Genomic DNA, 20,657 nt, shown 5'->3' on the forward strand with positions numbered 1-20,657 from the left:
AGAGAAGCTTCGAGGACCCACGCACGACAGCCGCCGGTCCCACCGTTAGTTCCTCTTGACTTCACAATGGAAAATCATAATTCGGCGTCGACCCACCGCGTCCCGCGGACAAAGGCCGAAAGTACTCCGTAGCGCCGATTCACAAAGCGCCGTCCGAATTTGACGAGTTTCCAATGATCTCCCAGGCGAGTTCACTTCATCCGTGAAGCCGCCAGGTGAATCCGCGTAAGGATTCGTCCCGGATTCCCGTCCCCGGCCGCGACGACCGACGCGGTCGAGAAGATATTTTCAGCGGAAAGAAAAAAAAGAGAGACAGGCAGACGGAGAGGAAACGAGTCATCTATCGTATTGCGCAAACGTTACGGAATTTCTCCCGACATCAATAGAGCATCTCGCACAAAAGGTGGCCCATTACCGTCGAGGCACCTCTCGTAGAGGCTCTCTCAGTACAATATGAACTCGAGAGTTATATATAGGTGGAGGCATAAGTTATACCTCTGGTAGCTTCTCAATAACACGTTAGTTTCCCTCGGTGAAGGACTTTGTAATGGTCTCGTCACCGATTTTTCGTACCATTCACATCGGCCGCCTCGTCCTCTTCCGTTTTTGTTAGCGTAGCGCCTCGGAGCAGATGTGATCTTGCGTTTTTCTTACATGCATGTGCGTACGACTCGTTTCCTGCTGCGCGAACGGAACGTTCGCTTTTCTCACAAAATATGCCAGTCGAGATTGGACAACTGACGCGATGACTTCGAGAACGCGGGATGCGCGGAAATCGATGACGAATATCGTCGAAGGGGTTCGCGTTTCTTATGGCGTGTAATTTCGTTAGTGCCTATTATCGCAGAAACGGCAAACGCGGTCGCGGAAAATCTATAATGGCTCTTTACAAAAGTGCTCGACATACCACCGACCACTCGTGCAATTTACAATTTGAGATTTCCACGGTGATTCCAAGGCGAGACGCGCCGTAAAGTGCCATTTTACAATGACTAGGCTCGCTTCCTGCGCGCTTCCTGCCGAGAATGACATCGCGAGGTGCGCGCAATGTTCATGCGCTCGAATCGAATGTACGCCGACTGCGTCGTCCCTCGCATTGAACGCATATGTCAACTATTTTTATCGACGACAATGCTGCTCCCCTTCATGCTACTACCACTGTGCTTCATTTTGTTCGATTTCACAACACCCACTTCCGGGTTTGGCTTTTATTTCACTGCCGGCCGAGAATACAGAGCCGCGATTATACTCACCGCGGAGATTGATAGAGCACACTTACTCTCATATAATTAAATAGAATAAATTACATAATTAGATTCATATTTTTCAATTCCTTGTCAATATTATATATATTATTAACTATTATTATCTATTGTTAACGTCTTATTAGTTTGTATTATTATTTGTTAAGAAAGAAGGACTTTCTCTAATATTTGCGCTATTGATATATCTTTAATGTTAATTTATGTTGTTCTTCAAATTTAAAAATAACATTTGTTTATATTTTCCAAGAAAGTAGAATATAACTTTTAGATTTTTTTTCACATTTCAAAGTATATACTCGTAACACAGAAAAAATAACTCAGTGTTCAATAAAAAGTCTACGCGCGAATCAATATATCGTCTTGAAGTTACATTCTTCGGTATTATATGAGCATTTTCGATAGATAATGGGAACTGATTGACTTACGCAATGGAGAACATTCGGATTACTCTATAATCTATACTGCATAATGCGTATTGCGGATTAATACAATGACTTAATCGATTCGAGCCAAATCCGATCATGACATTATTAGTATTATGTATCCGCTGTGTAACCAACAGTTTCCGTGCATAATTTTCAGCGGCATGCAAGATGTAAAGGTCGCAAAATATCACCACAATTAGAGAAATAAACGTTCCGTACGTGAAATGATTTCTATATTCTTACATCACAGTCAGCGGAAGAACAGATGACTTCGAGAAAAGTATCAGTTTTATTTCTGTCATTCTTTTCATTCTACTTATTGTTTCGTCAGGATGGTTCGATAGTTCAACAACTCACGATGTTTCAATATTGGTCGTTGATAACGCGATTCTAGGAATACATACCATTCTCCATTGAATGTTTGCGTCCGCTGAGAATCACTGCGCGGAACCGCGCGTTCGATAAGGAGGAAATTCGAGCGACGAGAAATTTGAAGCGTCGCATGGCGTCCTCGAGGGTGCATTTCTAGAGGCACCGAAATAGGTTTAATGACGGGGCTCAAGGGTACAGTAGCAAACTGTACGGGCCACAAAGTGGGCGTATTGTCGTACTGTGATACACGATTCACGCATCACTACGTCTTTAAGCTCGCTGTTTATTGTCGAGGGCCCCCATACGACGAGCCAGACTGACGAATCGCAAGAGTAAAGCCAATCAAGGCTACATCGCTCATTTAGGCAACTTGATACGCGGGTTCCACGCTAATAATCCTTTAATAAGAATAACACGATAAGAATGAACGCTTCCTTTGTTATGCGCAATTTTTTGTTAATCCACTTGTTACTAAAAACTATGTAAACTTCAGATACTATAAACGTAATATTATTTCCACATTATTTAATCCGTTAATTATAAGAAAATTTTTGACTAACTTTGACAATTTTATTAGTTATATAATTTAATTTCTTAGATCCAAAGATAAAACATAGTATAAAATATTTTAAGAATCTTATGTTCGTCTTTAATTCTTAAATTAACTGGAATTTATATTAATTTCGGAAAAATGTCAAATTTTCTGAATTCATCGCAAAAGCAATCGCAGTTGTATGACGAGGACCAAAGTAGCATTACAGCGTTGTAATATTTTGGCATCATGTCTGTTAGATACGAAACAGATGGACGTCCAGCAGGCTCCAGTTGTGGCGTTAATTGCTGATCAAAGGGTCTGATTATGCAACGGTCGTGCTTCATCTGCGCTTCCTGACCGATGCAGCTCTCTAGCTAAATTCGATCCAATCTTCGACCGATTTCACGTTACGTCGAACAAAGTACTCGCCACACGGTCAAACGATATTTCGGCATTATGCACCAACAAGGTTGTACGGTCTCCCATGCGGATTTGCGGCTAGCTCACAAAGTCCAAAAAGCGTAGAGCCATTACCAAAATTATCGTTGCTAATTAACTGCTTTCTAGGGAGGTCTAGATTCGAATTTTAATTCGGACAATTCTTTTCGCAATAAATTCCTCGTATCGGTTTATAAAATGTTTATTAGCATCAAATAATATTAAAATAATTCTTAACTTAATAATACGATATTACATTCCAGCTTTAACATAAGAAAATTATTATTTGATATATAAGGTATTAATATTCAATTTTCGTCTCTTTTTGTAATTTGTTATTTGAATGATAATTTCTTTCGTAGAAACGATCGATTCTTGATATTCGTGAACACAATCAAATGCAGATAAATGGAACGTTCGCTGCATCCTCATTATCATGCGAACGTGAATTCATTTCTTTCACGAAAAGATGTTCTCTTCTGAAGCCTATTGTAATTCAATTTCCGGGGTAAATTCTGTCATCGTTGCATAATCGTCACGAACGTTGTAACAATTATTTCGTCAGCTCGTCTGACGCTCGAGTCCGGTCATATCGGTGTAACGGCGCGTAACGGTGCAACTTGAATATTTGACATTCGAAACTACCGTGCCTGTCATGAGCAGAAGCCCATGACACCGAAGGCGGAACTCGTTCATGCTTGTTTTAACTTGATTCGTCGATCGCACGAGCTTGACAGTCCTTGAGCACGTGATCTCGTTTCTCTCTCAAACAAACGGAGATTGAAAATGACACGGAGAACCAGTTGGACCTGTGTTAACTTTAACTAGCGTTTGTGGCTGCGACATAACGCAGCGGGGATGTCACGAATTCATAGGATTTGTTGTCATCTTCAGCGAGTACAATCGCACAAGCTCGACCTACATCCGCGTAGGCAGATCGAAAGATCTTCGCAGAGTGACTGAATGAAAGGAGCGTAATTATTATGATGTCAATTTCATTACTAACGTTATAAGCATTAAAGAGAGAAAGAGAATTAGGACAGCGAATGTGAACGTGAAAGCGCGGTTGAGCCATCGTCGCCATCGATGACGATGGCGCTGGTAGCGAAGCGATGGTACCAAGATGGTTGTGGTCGGCATCGGTTCGCGCGCAGCACAATAATAATCGCCCCGGCAAGAGAGAACGTGTCCGTATTATACCTTCTCATACGCCATAATTTTTCCTCGCCGGCCATTTAGACCCGCGGGGGCCGAGCGTCGCGACGTCGAGGTAAACCAGAAACCGAAGCGAGGGAAATTTCAGAGGTGCGGACGAGAGGGCCGGTCCCCACCCGAGCGCCATTATTGCGAGTACCGGCTTGTGTACCGCGGAATGGTGTTGGTAGACCGGGCGTATGCGGGACGGGAAATCTAGAGGAGCTGGAGATATGGCCGTGACCGCGCGGAATGCCTGGAATGTAGCCCGTCACGCTGCACCGGCGCAAAGCCACGGCGCGCGATCCATCGCCCTTTCGGTCCCCTACCCATTCGATTCCGGTGTGTCCCTCGTCTTTTTGCCGAAGCCACCGGCGCAAACAGCGAATCAGACTGTGCTCGAGCGAACTAAAATAGCTCCTCCGAAGTCATGCCTTTTTTTTCCCTTTTCTTCTTTTTTTATTGCAAATCTGCGTAACGTTCTATCACGCGACGTTTGATCCACACGCAGAGTCGATCTCTCTCTCCTTTTGGGACCTCATCTTGAGAATTTTCGCCGGCGCAAATCTCGCGTCTGCGATTCAAGGAAGGACGTCGCAATTTACGCGACGATTCACCGCGGTAGCTGTAGCGGTACGATCGCCGCCGATCGATCAAACGGACCTGAATCCAAACGCGGTGAAGAGGGTCAGTGCCTGCTCGAGTCAACGTCCAGGATAGGGTAGAGCGGAGAGGAAGAAAGAAGAGTCGCCGGTGATGATTTCATCGCGCTTAAATTCCACCTCGGGGCGGGAATCTCAGGGCCGTATTTTCGATTCTCGGCCACGGGGGGCGAGGGCGGTGGAGGAGGAGGAGGGTCGAACTCTCGCGAGGGATCTCCAGCCACGATCCCCGCGTCCAAGCGTTCCGCCCACGGGCGACGATAAATTCTCCCCTATGACACGATCCTTTGCGCTCTCCGTCGTCGTGAGCGAGCGAGCTTCCATCGCCGGGACGTTTTCGTTCACGGTTTCCGTGAAACATGGCGTTGATGGCAGGGACGTGTTCTCTCCTACGATAAAATTAGTCCCTCAGATTTTCCCACGTTGTGGAACGCGGTGCGCGGTACTCCATTGATGATATCTGCCGCTTTGCATCTTGACGCCCGGTGCGCACACGTACGCGCCCGATGGAAATAGCCGAGCTAATGAAAGAAGCTAAAGTAGAGTAGCTGAAAATGCATGAACCTTATCGTGTTTCAAATTTCAATTGCAACAACCAAAGTGGTTGCGGATAATTTGTTTGCGTCATTAAAGTAACAGATACACGGATATGCAATTTGCATTCTCCGAAATAATGAGAGAAAGATTGTTTAGTCTTTCGACATATCGTAAATAACTTATGTTAAACACGTTCGCCAACGTATCTCAAGTGATCTCGCATTTTTATAAAGCCGAATATCTCTAATACATCGGCAGATGTTATTGCTTTCTTCACCTTCAAAAGAAAAGGTATGCGTCTCTGTACAGCGGTGAAAGAACTCAATTTGCGTAACTAAACGGCAATTCGTATGGCACTTGGAGCGGCGGAAGAGACCGCTCGGATATGACTTAGCGAGTTGCAGAGCGGTCGTGCGTCCGGTCCGGCAATTATAGCTCAAGTCAACGTCTTGCTCCGCGGGCAAACGTGATTGAAATATCTCGTAAGCTAGTGGAAGTCATTCGACCTGGCTTCAAACCGCAAACCATGAAATTATTCGAGCCGAGCATTGCCGCGCGTTTTAATTCAAAAGCCGTTGTCCTGCGCGAGCGTGTATTCATTAAAACGCATTAACCCCTCCCCGGCATTACTTCCTTCGCTTCGCCTTTCGAACATGCCTGAAATGACTGATCTAAGCGTCGCCGCGCCGAGACAATGGGACTTTCCGCAGCAACGCGCGGCAGCGACAGCTCGCGCAAATCGATACAGCATCATTGGAAAATACTGCGCGATGCGTTTCGCTTTGCAATCCTGCTTCTCGTTTCCTCTTTTTTTTACATTTTCGTCGCTCGTATGCGCGGATTCCACCGGCGAGTCGTATTTCCTTGCTTTACGGGAGAGTAAGGGGAAAGGAGTATGCGGAACCCAAGCCTCTATAGGATCTACGAGGATTTCCGCGTCGCTTGCAACAATGTCGTAACAATGTCGCGGAAGGGATACACAGGCGAAGTACTACATAGGCGAAGTATGCGGGGCTAGAATCCGAGGTGTACGTAGGATGCCCCGGCGACGACGCGAAACGATTGAATATCTCCCCGGACGCGGCTGTACGATCCCCCCGCTCTCGCTCTCGTGGTTTGCACCGTGAAAGGAAAAGTTAGACGGACGAGAGACGTTAATCGCCACGCTCTCGTGCGTCTCCGCGCACCTCCAGACCCTCTCTCTCCCCTAGCCCACACTCCGGGTCGGTCGACCCCGGCGTGTGCATTAATACGCACCGCGTCGCGGCTTTCAGCGGCGGGGATTTTTCGGGAAAGGAGAAAGATAGCCCTCGCCGACCTTTTTCCCATTTCCGGCTGGTAGATACGTATGCGTGACCGCTCGTAACGCACGCGCGCGCCCCTTCATCTGCATCTGGATCGCGCGCGAATGCGTATTTGCACTCGGGAGCTTTCTAAACGCGTACACACGAGCGAGGCCGAGCCCTCCGAAAGCTTGCGGCTCTCCGCGAGTGCTTATTACACATTCAGACTCCGCTTTTGCACCGCGCCAACACGGCCGTCTGCTCTTCAGTCCGACCGCATCCGTTTCTCGGAAATCCGCCAACGGCGGATCCGGAAAAATCTAATTGGCTCGGATGTATTATTTTTGTGCAACGTAAAGTTTCCTAGACTTGCAACAAGTTTTGCTTGTAATGTTGCTCAACAACGCGCGAGCAATACAATTGTCTTTACTACTTACTTACTTTAGCACAGCCTTTGACATTATAACTAGCACTAATTTGAACAGTCGATTCTTCTTTTCGAGTTTAAAAACCAGCTTTGCAGAAGTTATTTATATCTGAAATATATTTTAATTTTCCAATGATAAATTATCATTGTTCGACAGAAAAATAAGAATGAAAATAATCGTTCTTCATAGCTATTTTGGCGCTGAATACGATCTCATTCATAATTTAATTTTTTTTCGTAATTGGATTGAATTCATATTCGACGTCGTAAAAAAATTACGGAAAGCTATTCTCGTGCTCGAAAAAATATCGTTCTTTGAACAGTATTATATTTAATGATACGTGAAAGATCAATTTCTGCTCAATAAAATTTATATTTAGTTATAAGTACCTTACATGTGTAATTCGCATATTTATCAATTGCACGGACTAATTATCTCGTGGAGCGTGGGCACGAAAATATTCCGCGTAATTAAACTCAAAGCAGCGAACCGCGGCCGCAATCGGATTGCGACAGCAATATTGCGAAAGCGACGGCAAAATGCTGTGTTTAATAAAATTTGTGTCGGAAACTCGGAGCTTTGCTGTTCTGCTTGCAGGCGGAGGAGCTGAACACCATCGTTGGCAATGCTTTCCGCATGGCGTACGTGGCGCAGCTTCAGCGCCAACCGATCCTTCAGGATGTAATCTCACCGCGAGCGACGCCGTCTTATCGCAAGGACAAGCAGGAGCATCGAACGTCGTGGGTACGTTTTTTTTTCAAACGTAACGAAATAACGTGCGTGATCGATCGATTTGAAATTTGAGTGGCCGAGAGAAAAATCGCGAAAATTACGCGAGAGGTATAAAAGAATTGTTACCAACGCGCGCCTTGCTAGCCAATAAAAGGAGCACCGTGTAGTTTAAAGTGCTAACGAAGTCATTTATTTTTGTCGCCGTCAGCTAGCGAGTTAGTTGAGTTTAAACTTTACAAGGCCCGGTTAGGTATCGTGCCATCTGCTAGTGTTCTCACAAAAGCGCCGTAGATTGCAATTAAGTAGTTTTAGCAATTAGCGGACAGTTCCGAGATCTTCTTAAAGATTACGCCTGTTGAGCTGTATCGCGGCAATTTGCTTTCGCCACGCAAAACAAATAGAGGCGCATAGAAAATGAAATCCCAAAAGATACTTCAATTACTCGGGAATGTAACGAGAAATGCTTTTACGATTCGATCGCCGCAATCATTATAACTCAAAGGCTTTCCATATACAAAATGAATCGACATCAAGATCATTTGTCCGGGTTGTGCGACTAAATTTTTTTTTCCTCGACTAAATTTTATTTGCTCGGCGCGAGCACGATACTCCGGAGGCTATTGGAGCAGATGCTACTGCAGAGCGCAGATACCGCGTACCGGGATGCATATACACGTACGGCAGTAAGGAAGCGGCTCTGGAGCAGAGCTCGCGGAAGAGCCTCTTAAATATCCAAGACGCGCGAGACGAAAGGGACAACGACGACAACCGTGTCCTCTGCCGACGTGGTCTCCAGTAGGTGTCCCGTTTACGGGCCGCGTTAATTATAAATTCGACCCGAGTCTCTCGCTTACCGCCTCGCGTCGCGTCGCCTTGCGTCGCCTCGCGTCGTCTCGCGTCGTCTCGCGTTTCCAAGTAAACGGTCAGTCCGCCACGGTCCGCCTGTTGGTTCCCCGCCGCAAAATCGCCTTTGGGAACCGTGCCGATTCCGCCGATCAAATATTCAACCCGGGAGAATCTCAAAGAGACCGGATCGTTTCGTTCGGTTCTGCCTAATCAACGATTCGTCCATGAGAGACCGGGCCGTCGGATCCGCATTTAAGGCAATGATTGCGCGTTGAAGAGGAACCTCCGATCACGAGGAAATAATCGGAGGACCCCTTTAAGTACACGCCGTCGCGATCGCGGGGATATAATTTCGGCAATGACCGCCGTTTCGTTTGCAGAACAAATCGCTGCCCGGAGACGACACGATCGCCGCGGGCGCTTGCAGGAGTCCGTCGTCGAACTCGTGGCTGAAAAGTCGGACGTCGCCCACCTCCAAGTCTGGAAGGGGTCCGTCCGCAGCGGATATGAACGTGCAGCTCGGCAGCGCCGGCTCGCCCACGCTACGACTCGCCAGCGTAAAGGTGATTTCATACAAGTGTATAACAAATCCGCCGCGCCGTGAGCGGAGGCTGTGGCCGCTATTACATTACAGCTCGGACGCTGTTGCGTGAAAGCGAGTTAGCCCGCCTGGGTGGCAGCTTAGAGCAAATTAACTTCGCAGAACGCCGCGTCATCCCGGCCAGGCGACACGTCTTTTTTTTTTTGTTTAATATCTCGGCTCCGAGCGTTTCTCGCGTGACGCGCGTTTGCGAAACACGCTCAACCTCGACTACAAGCGAACGCCCGGCATCGCGCTTGAACGACGATTCCGAATAATTCCAGGCGCCGAACACGATCCCGGGTCTACGGCCGGCGTTTACGAACGTCCTCGGGCCCATAACGAACGCGGACGAGCCGAAGAGCATATCCCAACAGAGCACGCCGAGCAGTGATGAGAGCAACTCGCCGACGGAGTTGAACTCGTACAAGAGGCTAACGGACAAGCCGCCGCTGATAAAGCGGTTGGCGATGGGTTTGACAGGTGGACGCGACGTTCTTGGGCTGAACGGTGAGGATGACAGCTGCCCGCTCGTCAGCGGTAGCAGCACGCCGACCAGCCCATCGAACAGGCCCCATTCCGGGGGCTACATAAACGAGGCGATCATCGACTCGGAGGGCATGAGGCCGTCATACAACAAGATCCCGCCGTCCGAGAGCCTCGACAACACCATCAACGCGTCCATCACCAACGCGAAGAATTTCAACATCGAGAACAACAGGTAAGTTTAGACCGAATCGCGTTCTCTCCATTCTTCCCCTCTTCTTTTCGCTTTTCCGGAAGCGACGAGGGATACGTACGGTACGTATCGTGAACGACAGCTCTTTCATTTTCAGGATAGGGCACAATTGCCCAGACTCGGGCACGGAGGCGGAATTCAAGTCGAAAAGAAGATCGCAAATTAGCACGTCGAGCAGCTCGGTGCCCGCTGACGGAAGCACTCATGGCTCCACGCCAACCCCGCCGCCTTTACCCGAGAGAACAGACAGCCTGAATAATCGAAGCGAGGAGGCCGAGCTACGCAAGGCGCCCTGGTTTCAAGCTGGAATACCCAGGTTGGTCCCCGCGCGACATTGCTGCATGTCGGAGTAAAATATACACGCGCGCACACGCTCTCGCGCGCGCGTGCGGTGCGCCGAAATAGCACGTCCGTTGCCTTTGGCTAATTTTAAATATTCGTCGAGTGATCCAGTCCTACACAGTCCAGTTTCCAGTGGCTGCCCCTTTGTGCCCGCTGTGGGACACGCAAATCCGATTCGTTCCCCCCCCCCCTCCCGTTTCCCGCAAGAAAAGACATCTCACGCGTCTATCATTAACGATGCGAATCCGTGATTCCAGAGAAATAACGCTGGAGGTATTGAGCCAGGAGCCGGAAGGAGCGTTCATGGTGCGCGAGAGTACCAGCAAGCCCGGATGTTACGCTCTCTCCCTCCGTGTGCCCCGTGAATTCCAGCCGAGCGGAATAGCCCATTATCTCATAATGCGTACAAACAAAGGTTACAAAATCAAAGTAAGTCTCTCCCTTTCTGTCTTCGGCCACTCTTTGCCGAGTATCGAGTATCAAGGTATATAAGGTCGAGTATAGTCGCGAAACGGCGCTCGCGAAAGTCAAAGCGAATCCTCCCATCATCGGCCAGACAACATCCGCGCGTTCCCGTCAAAGGGCTGCGAAAGCGAAAACTAGAATCCGCACGGAATCGCAAATCTGCTTAACGTTTCTCTCCAAGAATTTTGATAGACGCGATTTTGTTTTAAAACGCGACATCTCCAGACAGCCAAATCTGTCGAAGATTTCGCAAAGGATCCAATTATAACGCCAGAATGGTAGCGGAAACGTAATATAATCTGCTAAACAAAATATGATAAAACAAATTAACTGCAAAAGTATAAATATATTTAATTTTAAAGAGAGACATTTAAATAATTACGAAACAGATTCTGTTCGGTTTGGCAAAGTATATTAACAAAATTTGCCGACAGAGTACGAACTTAATGCGCACGCAATGGATGTTGTCATTCTGCCGCGATATTCTGCTCGAAACTGTTAACGCAATAAGCACTTTGCTTACTGGATCTTCGCGTTCATATACGTCGTGCGAAGCTGTTAAAGAGCCGGTTCCAACCAAGGGGGTTAAAGCTCTTTTTAACGCTCGAAATAATATCCCCGGTAGAGAGAATCCTCCCTATATATAAGCGCAAGTTAATATTGAAATAAGCTGCGCGGGATGCTAATGCGCGAAGGGCCGAAGCTTTTAGTAGTCCGAACATTATACTCTCTCTCCAGGACTATCCACGCCTGGCGCAAAGCTATACCGGCGCCATTTAGCCATTCGGTATTTAAATGGTCGAATTTCTCCGCCCCTCCTCGCCCTTCGTAGGATAGATTAAATGAGTCCGCGGACTTTGATAATCTCCGAAACCAGTATAAATGAGTTTTGTTGGATGTGCCGCGGATGCCGTGGGGAAATCAAAACTCCGCTCTCTCTCTCCCTCGCCCTTGTACACACGACGACAACGGAATTGCATCGCGCACGTAACAAGCACGAGACGCCCAGATTCGAATGAATGCCGGGTGCGCGATAGTCCTGATACGCGCCGCCGCGGCCGCCGTACCTCGTGTCGTCGGGGCGCGCACGTGTATGATACATTTAATATCGTCTTCGTTATGCGGCGTTGTTTCGCAGAGCGCGGCTGAAAACGCGAGGAAAGACCGCCGACTAATATCGTATTTCATTGTCCAGACAACGCGTGTTACAACAATGCTCAGTAACATGATAATGTGCATGATATTGAATAATACAATGTACGCATGATAATAGCTGAAACAATAAGCCGGTTACGTTGTCGCTGCGTTATTTATCGTGGACGAGGGGAAGTTTTCCTCTTTATTATTTCAAATCTTTGAGCTCTGCCGTTTCGACTATGAATAAATTATCTCCAGTTCTCCGCCTTGAAAAAATATCATATATTTTTACTTTGCTCTTCATTCAATATCTCTAATTTTTTTCTATAAACGGAAATGTTCCTGTATATATATATTTAAAAAGTGAAAGATACTTGATTACTTCTCCGCAAAAATATGTAGCGCGTAAAAAGAATTCCGCGCGTATAGAAAGAATTTTTATTTTTCCACGGACTGGATAAAAACCGTGACGTTTCCACAACGTTTACAGTTGTCGAGAGAAAGCGGAGTTGTATACACGGAGGGAACTTTGAAAAGCGTTGAAATTAATGCATGATATACAGCACTACGAACGCTGTAAAATCAATAACGTCGTATGTTTCAGGGCTTCACAAAAGAGTTCACGACGCTCACCTCGCTAATCACTCACCATTCGGTCATGCCGGAATTATTGCCGTGCCCGTTGTCGCTGAGCCGATATAATCCGAGCTTCGTCAAGACTGACTCCAGCAAGGATTTCGCGGACATCGATTCGGACCCGGATTACAATACCCTGGCGGATTTTCGCAAAATGATGGCCGATTTGAATGTCTAGAATCGTCGACTATTCTTTCTTTCCCTCCCTCCCTCTCTCTCTCTCTCTTTTCTGCACTTTTCTACAGTTTGTCGATTCATGTGAAACCAGTTGGAAGATACGCGAGGCACCGTTCGGTATATTTGTACCTGAATCGATTTTGTGCCATTGCATTGTACGTAGAGAGCCGACGTTACTTGCGATCGTTATCCGCAAGAAGAGATCCTGCAGCGTCTGGGGAAATCGGCATCGGCGCGACGCACATTGGACGACGCTTAGTTAACGAATCTATGTTCCGGAAAGACTCGCACAGCCACACCAGTGATACATACTCGTAAGTCATTAATAACGGTAAGAAACATAGCGTAGATAATTTAATAACTGCTAGCGTATGTATACGGACGCGTGACTAGAATAGCGATGCGATTTTTTTTTTGTATTACGGCACGCGCGCGCCTAGCGAGATGTTTAGTATTAAGCTTCCTATAGCGATTGACTGCTGTCGAAACTTGAATCGGAATAAATTATTTTCGCGAAACGGAATATATATGTATATGTTCGAATGCTCGTTAGGAAGATTATATTATATTTTTGCGAGTTTCTCTGCGTTAAACGGACTGTCGAAATCAAGTTTTGTTATCGTTTGGCTCGCTCCCGACAGTTGCCAAACGATTCGTAATAATATATCCTTGTTATAAAACGCGCAACAGTCGCGAAATTGGAGAATTAAGAGGAACGAATCGATTCGTTGCGAAAGATTACGAATTTAAAAGTTTTTCGAATGAATTTTAATTTACAGTTAAAATAGAATTGAAAAACACGTTCAAAGGACGTCAAAAGTGTATGACGATTCAGGAGGAAACCGAAGGTGATATACATATGAAAGATATATGTTCTCCGAGAGAAAAATCGATAATTTCTTTCTGGGATAGCGTTATATTAAGATATTATATTTTTCCATCTAGTTCCTCTCTCGATTGCAGCTTCACGGCGTCCGAAAGTGATCTAGTAAGTTTTATTCAATTGAAACGGTTATCTAATACTTTCTTGTAAGATTTAGTTCAGGATCGTGTTACCATCGTCACACACATAACGTAAACTACACTGATTTATGATCGCTCCGGAAGCGGGAGGGCTATTGTATAATAGGCAAACGCGATTGCCTTTTCCGCTTTATATGACCGGATTTTATAATTAATCAAAAGTGCATCCTTCAAATGTGAGAAATACGAGGGAGCGTCACATATTCTGTACCTCGAAACGAAGGGTTCAGCTAATTGTAAGTGAATTGAATCATTTAAAAGTGTTCGAGCTTGGGAGCAAAATCAAGACAGGTCAATTATCGAGCCTGTTATGTGTCGAAGTTAGATTCTTTCGTTGTCAATTTAATCGCATTCCGATGGTATATTGCAATCCGATATATTGGGGACCAAAAACGAAAAATATTCACCGAAATTTCGATGAAATGAGAGACAATTTGATCCCGTTTAGTATTGAAAATGGTATAAATAATTTCGATTGCCATATATTTCAATTAATAACGCATATAAAATAACATGGAAAATGAAAATTTTCTGATTTATTTTTCATTCTACAGCGAATGGAATAATGAAAAACTATTGGAAGATATTCTATTATAACTTGTTGAAATCAATATATATAATATACATTTTTTTTTTTAAATAAAACTATAAAACGAAAGTAAAAACGAACGATGTATTTTTCGTGTTTGGCCCCTGATCGCAATATTGATGTACATGTGTTTATATGTATATATGTTACAATTATTCTCACTCGCGCGTTATATTTCCATACGTATATTTAATTAGTAAACGTCAAAGAGGATTAGCAAACGGCATGGAATCTTGGAAATGCAATTACGCCTAAGAGGGGACATAGAACTTCCTCGAAATTTCGACTCGGCGAAACACGAATTATATTGTAATGGGCGATAATTTAGTTTCTCAGCTATCCTAGTCTTGTACAGAAATTCGCGCATAGCTACGATACAATGAAAATTATACGATTACGCGTAGGTAACTATCGTATTTAAACGACTCTCAGCGACGACGAGACACTAAATCACGTGGCACTTTTTTATACACCAGAAAATAATTTTCCGAGTATAAAATCACCAAGTATTATCGATTTCGTGGCTATTGAGTAGGATATACAAACTACATAAAAAAAAAATCTACAAACTGCCAATATAACATCTCATCAAAACCTGCCAATATAAACATCTCATCAGAAACATTTTTCATTACGACCGTTACTCATTACGAAAAATAAGAGTAGAGATTAAGCCCGCAACGATCTCGGTGATTAAATTTTGATGCTGTAGGGATATACGGGAATGTGTGTAAAGGCGACATATATAGCGTACATTTTTGTAGCATCTATTAAATTTTCCAAAATGATGACGGTTTTCGATTCCTAAGCGACAAATGAGATTGCATCGATAATCGTGTCGCGGCAAGTTTCATATTCAGATTCACATCTAGTAACACATTGTGCTGGGCGAAAGCTCCGAATGATCCATATGCTGCATTGAAATCGTATGTATGATATGTATAATAGATTTCTGCGAATATGAATCGACTGTAACTTTCCGCTTCAACAATGTGTTCCAATGCTTTAACGACAACGCGAATTGCTAAAAGTGTTATTGTTGTAATAACGAAAGGGAAAAAAAATCTCATCACAGAAATATCCGTATCTGTAAAATTTCATTACATCCACGACAAATCATTTTTTAAGCAATTGCGTAAAAAAAAGGGTGATGTGTCTTATATCGTTATAATCTCACGCACATGCGCGATCTAATGGAAATCGTGCAAAGATTTTAAAACGGTGTTTTTGGAATATAAAGTTAAAAGTAACGAGAGTAAAACCGAAGAAGAGTGTTTGTATTGCGAAATCGATTAATGCGTGCTAAGATAATCGCGCAAGAAACGCAGCATAATTAACTGTTGTAATGTACGCTATACGCATGACATTAATCACTGCTTGAGGTTTGTAATGTTTTATGAATTTATTATCGCGATGCGTTGTATAATGTCAAGAGAAATTATTTATTACAATAAATATAATACAAAGTACTCCTTTAAGACTTACATAACATCCTGTAGAATCCAACAGTATAAAGATCAATTTGAGACAACCAACGAGTGCTGTGTCGATAAATATCGAAATGATGCGTTTGATCGTGTTAGATGGAATGATCCGAGAATACGAGATACACGCCGCTTCAGCTGTCTCTACCCACAACACTCTTTTGCCTTTCTGACTTGAATGGCACAGTTCCCTTTTTAGAATGATAACGTCTATTGGCCTCCCTGCGAGATGAAACAATGTTATGAGATACCGTTCAAAAATATATATTGCAAAATTCGAGTATACCGCGAGTATTTAGTTGTACTTACTTGCGTCTACCTTTCTCGCGAATCTCTCGCAATTCGGCCCGCGCATTGTATATGTGTTTCGGCACGTGTCTGTGACGCGCAATTCGTTGAACTTGCGGATGCGCCGCGTACTTCTCTTTCAAGGCGTCATTGAGAAGCAGCGCGTTCCTTTCTCTGGCTCTCAGCTATTGAAAATAGGAACAAAAGCAGGTTGATTATTATCGTCGTGATTTACGCAAAATTGCACATTCGTGAAATCGTGATAAATATGCTTACAACGCCGAGCTTCTCCGATGCTTTAGCCTTCCACACACGTAGATTCATCTCGTCGCTGCCACTAATCACGTATTTGCTATCGAGCGACCATCCGACGCAGGTAAGTCTGTGCATGCGCCTTGTGTGGTACACTTCTCGCGAGTGGCCTTTATTCACCTCGAAAATACGAATCGACTTGTCGTAACTGCCCGAAACGAATTCCCTCCCCGTCGGCGAATAATCCACGTCTATCACGGCCTCGACGTGATCCATGTGCACATTAACGGGCGTCTTGAACTTGCGGATGTCATAGGTGTACAAACTGAAACAGATATGTATTTAAAATTCACAGAAAAATTACGCGAAGCTCTCTCGATGTCTGTATTACTATCTTACTTGTAATCTTCATTGGCACAGGTAAAGATGAAAGCTTCCATGGGATTCCAAGAGAGCTTGTTGCTCCGTAATTTCATTACTATCTTTGTTAATGGTCCTGTCTCTCTAGTATCATATAAAATTATGCTGCGATCGCTGGCGCAGGAGGCTGGAAATTAAAATTGAATTTAACATAAAGCATGGATAGTTAATTTGAAATTTTACTGGCGATGTCTCACGTGTGTATACGCGCGCGCAAAAAAAAGTATAATAAAATATAATAATATTTCATCGTATGTCGCATCTAAAAGGTCTTTTTGCATGGGATTAAATTTTACATCAAGCAGACTATCCATGCCCCATTTGAATGAACGAAATTAAAATTTAACATAAAGCATAGGTAATTTGAAAATTTACTGGCGATGTCTCACGTGGGTATACGCGCGTGACAAAAAAGTGTAATAAAAATATGATAATCTTTCATCGTATGTCGTACCTAAAAGATCCCTTTGCACGGGATTAAATTTAACGTCGAGCAAACTATCCACGCCCCATTTGAATGAACGAAGCGGCTCGTTACGAGTGTCCTCCCACATGTGACATATTCCTTCTCCGCAAGTAGCAAATACAGGTTTGGTCCAATGATGAGTTATACCAGTTAATACCGTCTAAGGATAAAAGAAATTGCTTGAAGAGTTTTAGATACGTTCACATTTGCAGGCAAAATCTTAGAAAGAACTGCGACCAAAAGCTGCGTACTTTGCTGACAATAGTATTCACGGGTTCCTCCTCCCCGCCAGCGGAGACGGCGTCCCAGGTCTTGATCGTCTTGTCGTCGCCGACGGTGACGAAACGTTTCCCGTCCGGCGCGTACGCAATACCGCGGACTATGCCGTCGTGAGCCAGAAACGCGCGGGTGCACGTGCCCTGGCCGAGATTCCACGTTCTCACCTCGCCGTCGTAAGCGCCGCTCAGAAGGGTGGCCAGCTCGGAGGGATGTTTGCACATGCAGGACACCGCGTCCCTGTGGCCTTCCAGGCAGCCCAGGAACGGCTTCGCGAACACCCTCTCGAGCTTCACGGCATTCAGTGCTTTCGTGTACTCCCTGGCCGCTTGGAAGGGATGCAATGCGGGATCGAAGTTACGCGGGACTGCAAAACGACAAAACGGCAAATCCGATCATCGCTACGCATCGCGAATAGGTTAGGCCAGTAAATGGCCTCACAATGTTACATAGACTTACTTTTGTGAAGGTCTCGTTTAGTCTCCCGTAAGTACTCATCGGGATTTCTGCTTAACACTTTAACCTTCATCCTCAAAAAAGAATTACGCGCACTTTTTCAACAAAGTATACATAAAAACTGTCTTCTTGATCTCTCCACGTGTTTGTGTCCTCTCCAGAATAAGCAGAAGAAACAGCGGGAGACAAATGCAGAGACATCTATGCAGAATCTGTAGAAACTACTAGCGACGTATTTAAAAATGGCTGCATGTTTAAATGCCACTGACCAATAAATCGTCTAATATTATTTCGAAATTATTTAAAAATGTTTTAAAACTTCAAAGTTTACATAGCTATTAAAAATATATCTGCGTGATGTTTTTAAAAGATCTTGCCTAATTATAATAATGTATTACGTATTAAAACTTAAAAATTTAATATTACGTTCTTTTAATTTTAAACTGTTGTAAATTTTTTAAAGGATTTGCTTTTACGAGTAATTCGACGATTAATAGTTATAATACTTAATCGGTAATTGCTTAAAGCCATATTTCTAATCGTACGTGTAATTTGCATTTTCCTAATCTAATTTTTTTTCATGTATTAAACAAAAAATTAAAAATTCTGATTTATATAAATAAAAGATTATAGGCATTGAGATTGACAAATTAATTACCGAAATTTTCAATTAATAGACGGTGACACATTTGACATAACATGCACATACGTGTATTTTACCAAAAATGAAAACGAACAAAATAAATTTGATCGAACTGATGGCGACTGGTACTGCAGTAATCGTACCAATCAATACGATACAATGAATAGGAAAGGTGTGGGAGTATATCATATCACTACGTTCTAGATAAGTTCAGTATCATGTGTGAAGAGTAAAGAAAAGAGATAGAGTGGAGCGAAATATTTCGGCAAATAAGATTACGCGAGCGATAAACACAGTTGGGAAGTAACGCGTTACTTGTAATACTATAATATTAAGAGTATAGTATATAATACATATATACTATAGATTTTCAGATATAGATTACTAATATAGTGAATATTATTGGAATGCACTTTTAATAATGTCATTAATATTTAAAAACGATAAATTTCATTTAACTTTCTATAAAAATAAATAATATAAAGAAATATTTGCTCTATATACTGGACTAATTTAGAGAGTTTCAAGTTTTCATATTTATTACATTTAATAATAAATACAAATTTAAAATCTAATTAAACTTATTTTAGATTTATTAAAAAATAACGAAAAAGTAACGAATTGTTACTTTTCAAGTAACAGTAATGGTAGCGCGTTACTTTTTAAAATTATTTATGAGTAACGTTACTTTTTATAAAAAATGACGCGTTACTTTTTGACGTAATAAACTTTTTCAAGTAATGTATCCAACCTTGGTGATAAGATTACACGAGCTTTTAACTCAGCCTACAGACACGATAAGCACCATCTCGCATTGAGGCGTCAACCGTGCCGAATCGATTTCCACGATGCCAGGTGAGTAAAAATTTTTTTAAAGTATATTAAAATAGATATAAAAGTTAAATATATTAAATTCTTCCATATATTTACAAGATTTCTGCTCTCTCATTCACTTTATGAACTTCTGTTATTATTTTATTAGCATTTGCAATATTACGGATGTTTTATTGAATGTCTCTCTCTATCTCGTTTCCTGTATTTTATATAATCATTTCATCACTAATAAAAATAAATTTACACATATTGAACTTTAAGATTTAAATTATATTTCTATTACAGACTAGATAATTTAAAACTACTTAAAGAAAATAAAATATAGTTATTATTTCTGAAAACTATTTTTCCAAAATTTAATTTAATTATAAGTGCAATCTAGGCTAAATTAGTTTTATTTAGTATAGTCTAGAAAGCTGTTAATAACTTAAAGATGAAATAATTTTTCTTTTTTAGTAATTTAAGATTGAACAGGTCTATGACACATTGCATGAATACATATGCTTACGTGTAATGTTTGTATTACACGTCATGCATATAACATTTGCATCGTACTACATATTAATTATAATTATTACTATAACAGCTATCAATATAAGAGTATAAAACCAGAAAAATATAATTTATTTTTAACAGAAATCTAAGAATCTACCGCGTTAAATATAGTTACTCTATTTTAAAAGTGTGAGTCATATGGATTGTAAAGATAATATGCGCAACATGTGAAATCATCGATTACAAGAACCGTCTGGAAAAGTTTTATCATATCGATTATACGTACATCAGTATCGGTGTGTTTTAATATTACGTAACACGCATATTTGTTATTTATAGATGTCAATGAGATTGTGCAAAACGAGATTTATATAATTTTAGAATTAAAACTTTCATTATGAGATATAACATTATTAAAATTAGTAAATATCTGTCAATAGATTAAACAATTATTAAAACAGATTAATAATTTTTTCAGATATATAAAATTTAAAAAAACATGAATTTTATATTATGTAATATTAAAAATTTATTTTTATAATACATTTTTACGAAATTGTTATTAAAACCAAAGTTAAAGTAGTTAAATCTATATAAAAAATATCATAATATCGAGAAATATACATATATATATATAT

The 20,657-nt window shown here is 42.5% G+C and overlaps 3 protein-coding genes across 6 annotated transcripts in view; 2 read left to right on the forward strand and 1 right to left on the reverse strand.

Annotated features, from left to right (window-relative positions):
* LOC105451873 (tensin-1-like) overlaps positions 1-15,874 on the forward strand; it is a 75,770-nt gene extending 59,896 nt beyond the window's left edge. For all 4 annotated transcript variants that reach the window (XM_011692589.1, XM_011692607.1, XM_011692579.1 and 1 more), the window contains 6 exons: positions 7,737-7,883; positions 9,098-9,280; positions 9,582-10,018; positions 10,134-10,352; positions 10,636-10,807; positions 12,585-15,874. In XM_011692589.1, the coding sequence (XP_011690891.1) occupies positions 7,737-7,883; positions 9,098-9,280; positions 9,582-10,018; positions 10,134-10,352; positions 10,636-10,807; positions 12,585-12,794 (1,368 nt within the window). In that variant the 3' untranslated portion in view covers positions 12,795-15,874. The remainder of the gene's footprint in view (positions 1-7,736; positions 7,884-9,097; positions 9,281-9,581; positions 10,019-10,133; positions 10,353-10,635; positions 10,808-12,584) is intronic.
* LOC105451868 (DDB1- and CUL4-associated factor 13) lies at positions 15,793-18,242 on the reverse strand. The gene is made up of 7 exons (XM_011692567.1): positions 18,051-18,242; positions 17,567-17,958; positions 17,304-17,475; positions 16,829-16,976; positions 16,454-16,754; positions 16,199-16,362; positions 15,793-16,111 (listed from the first exon to the last, which is right to left on the reverse strand). The coding sequence occupies exons 1-7, from the start codon at positions 18,118-18,120 to the stop codon at positions 16,024-16,026; spliced, it is 1,335 nt and encodes a 444-aa protein (XP_011690869.1). The 5' UTR covers positions 18,121-18,242; the 3' UTR covers positions 15,793-16,023.
* Positions 18,243-19,446: 1,204 nt separating this feature from the next.
* The window catches only part of LOC105451901 (natterin-3-like), a 3,494-nt gene continuing 2,283 nt past the window's right edge, over positions 19,447-20,657 (forward strand). The window contains exon 1 of the mRNA XM_011692632.1: positions 19,447-19,545. Within this exon, the coding sequence (XP_011690934.1) occupies positions 19,539-19,545 (7 nt within the window). The 5' untranslated portion in view covers positions 19,447-19,538. The remainder of the gene's footprint in view (positions 19,546-20,657) is intronic.

This window comes from Wasmannia auropunctata, unplaced genomic scaffold (genome assembly GCF_000956235.1).
Source record: "Wasmannia auropunctata unplaced genomic scaffold, wasmannia.A_1.0 LD336106.1, whole genome shotgun sequence".
Taxonomy (NCBI): domain Eukaryota; kingdom Metazoa; phylum Arthropoda; class Insecta; order Hymenoptera; family Formicidae; genus Wasmannia; species Wasmannia auropunctata.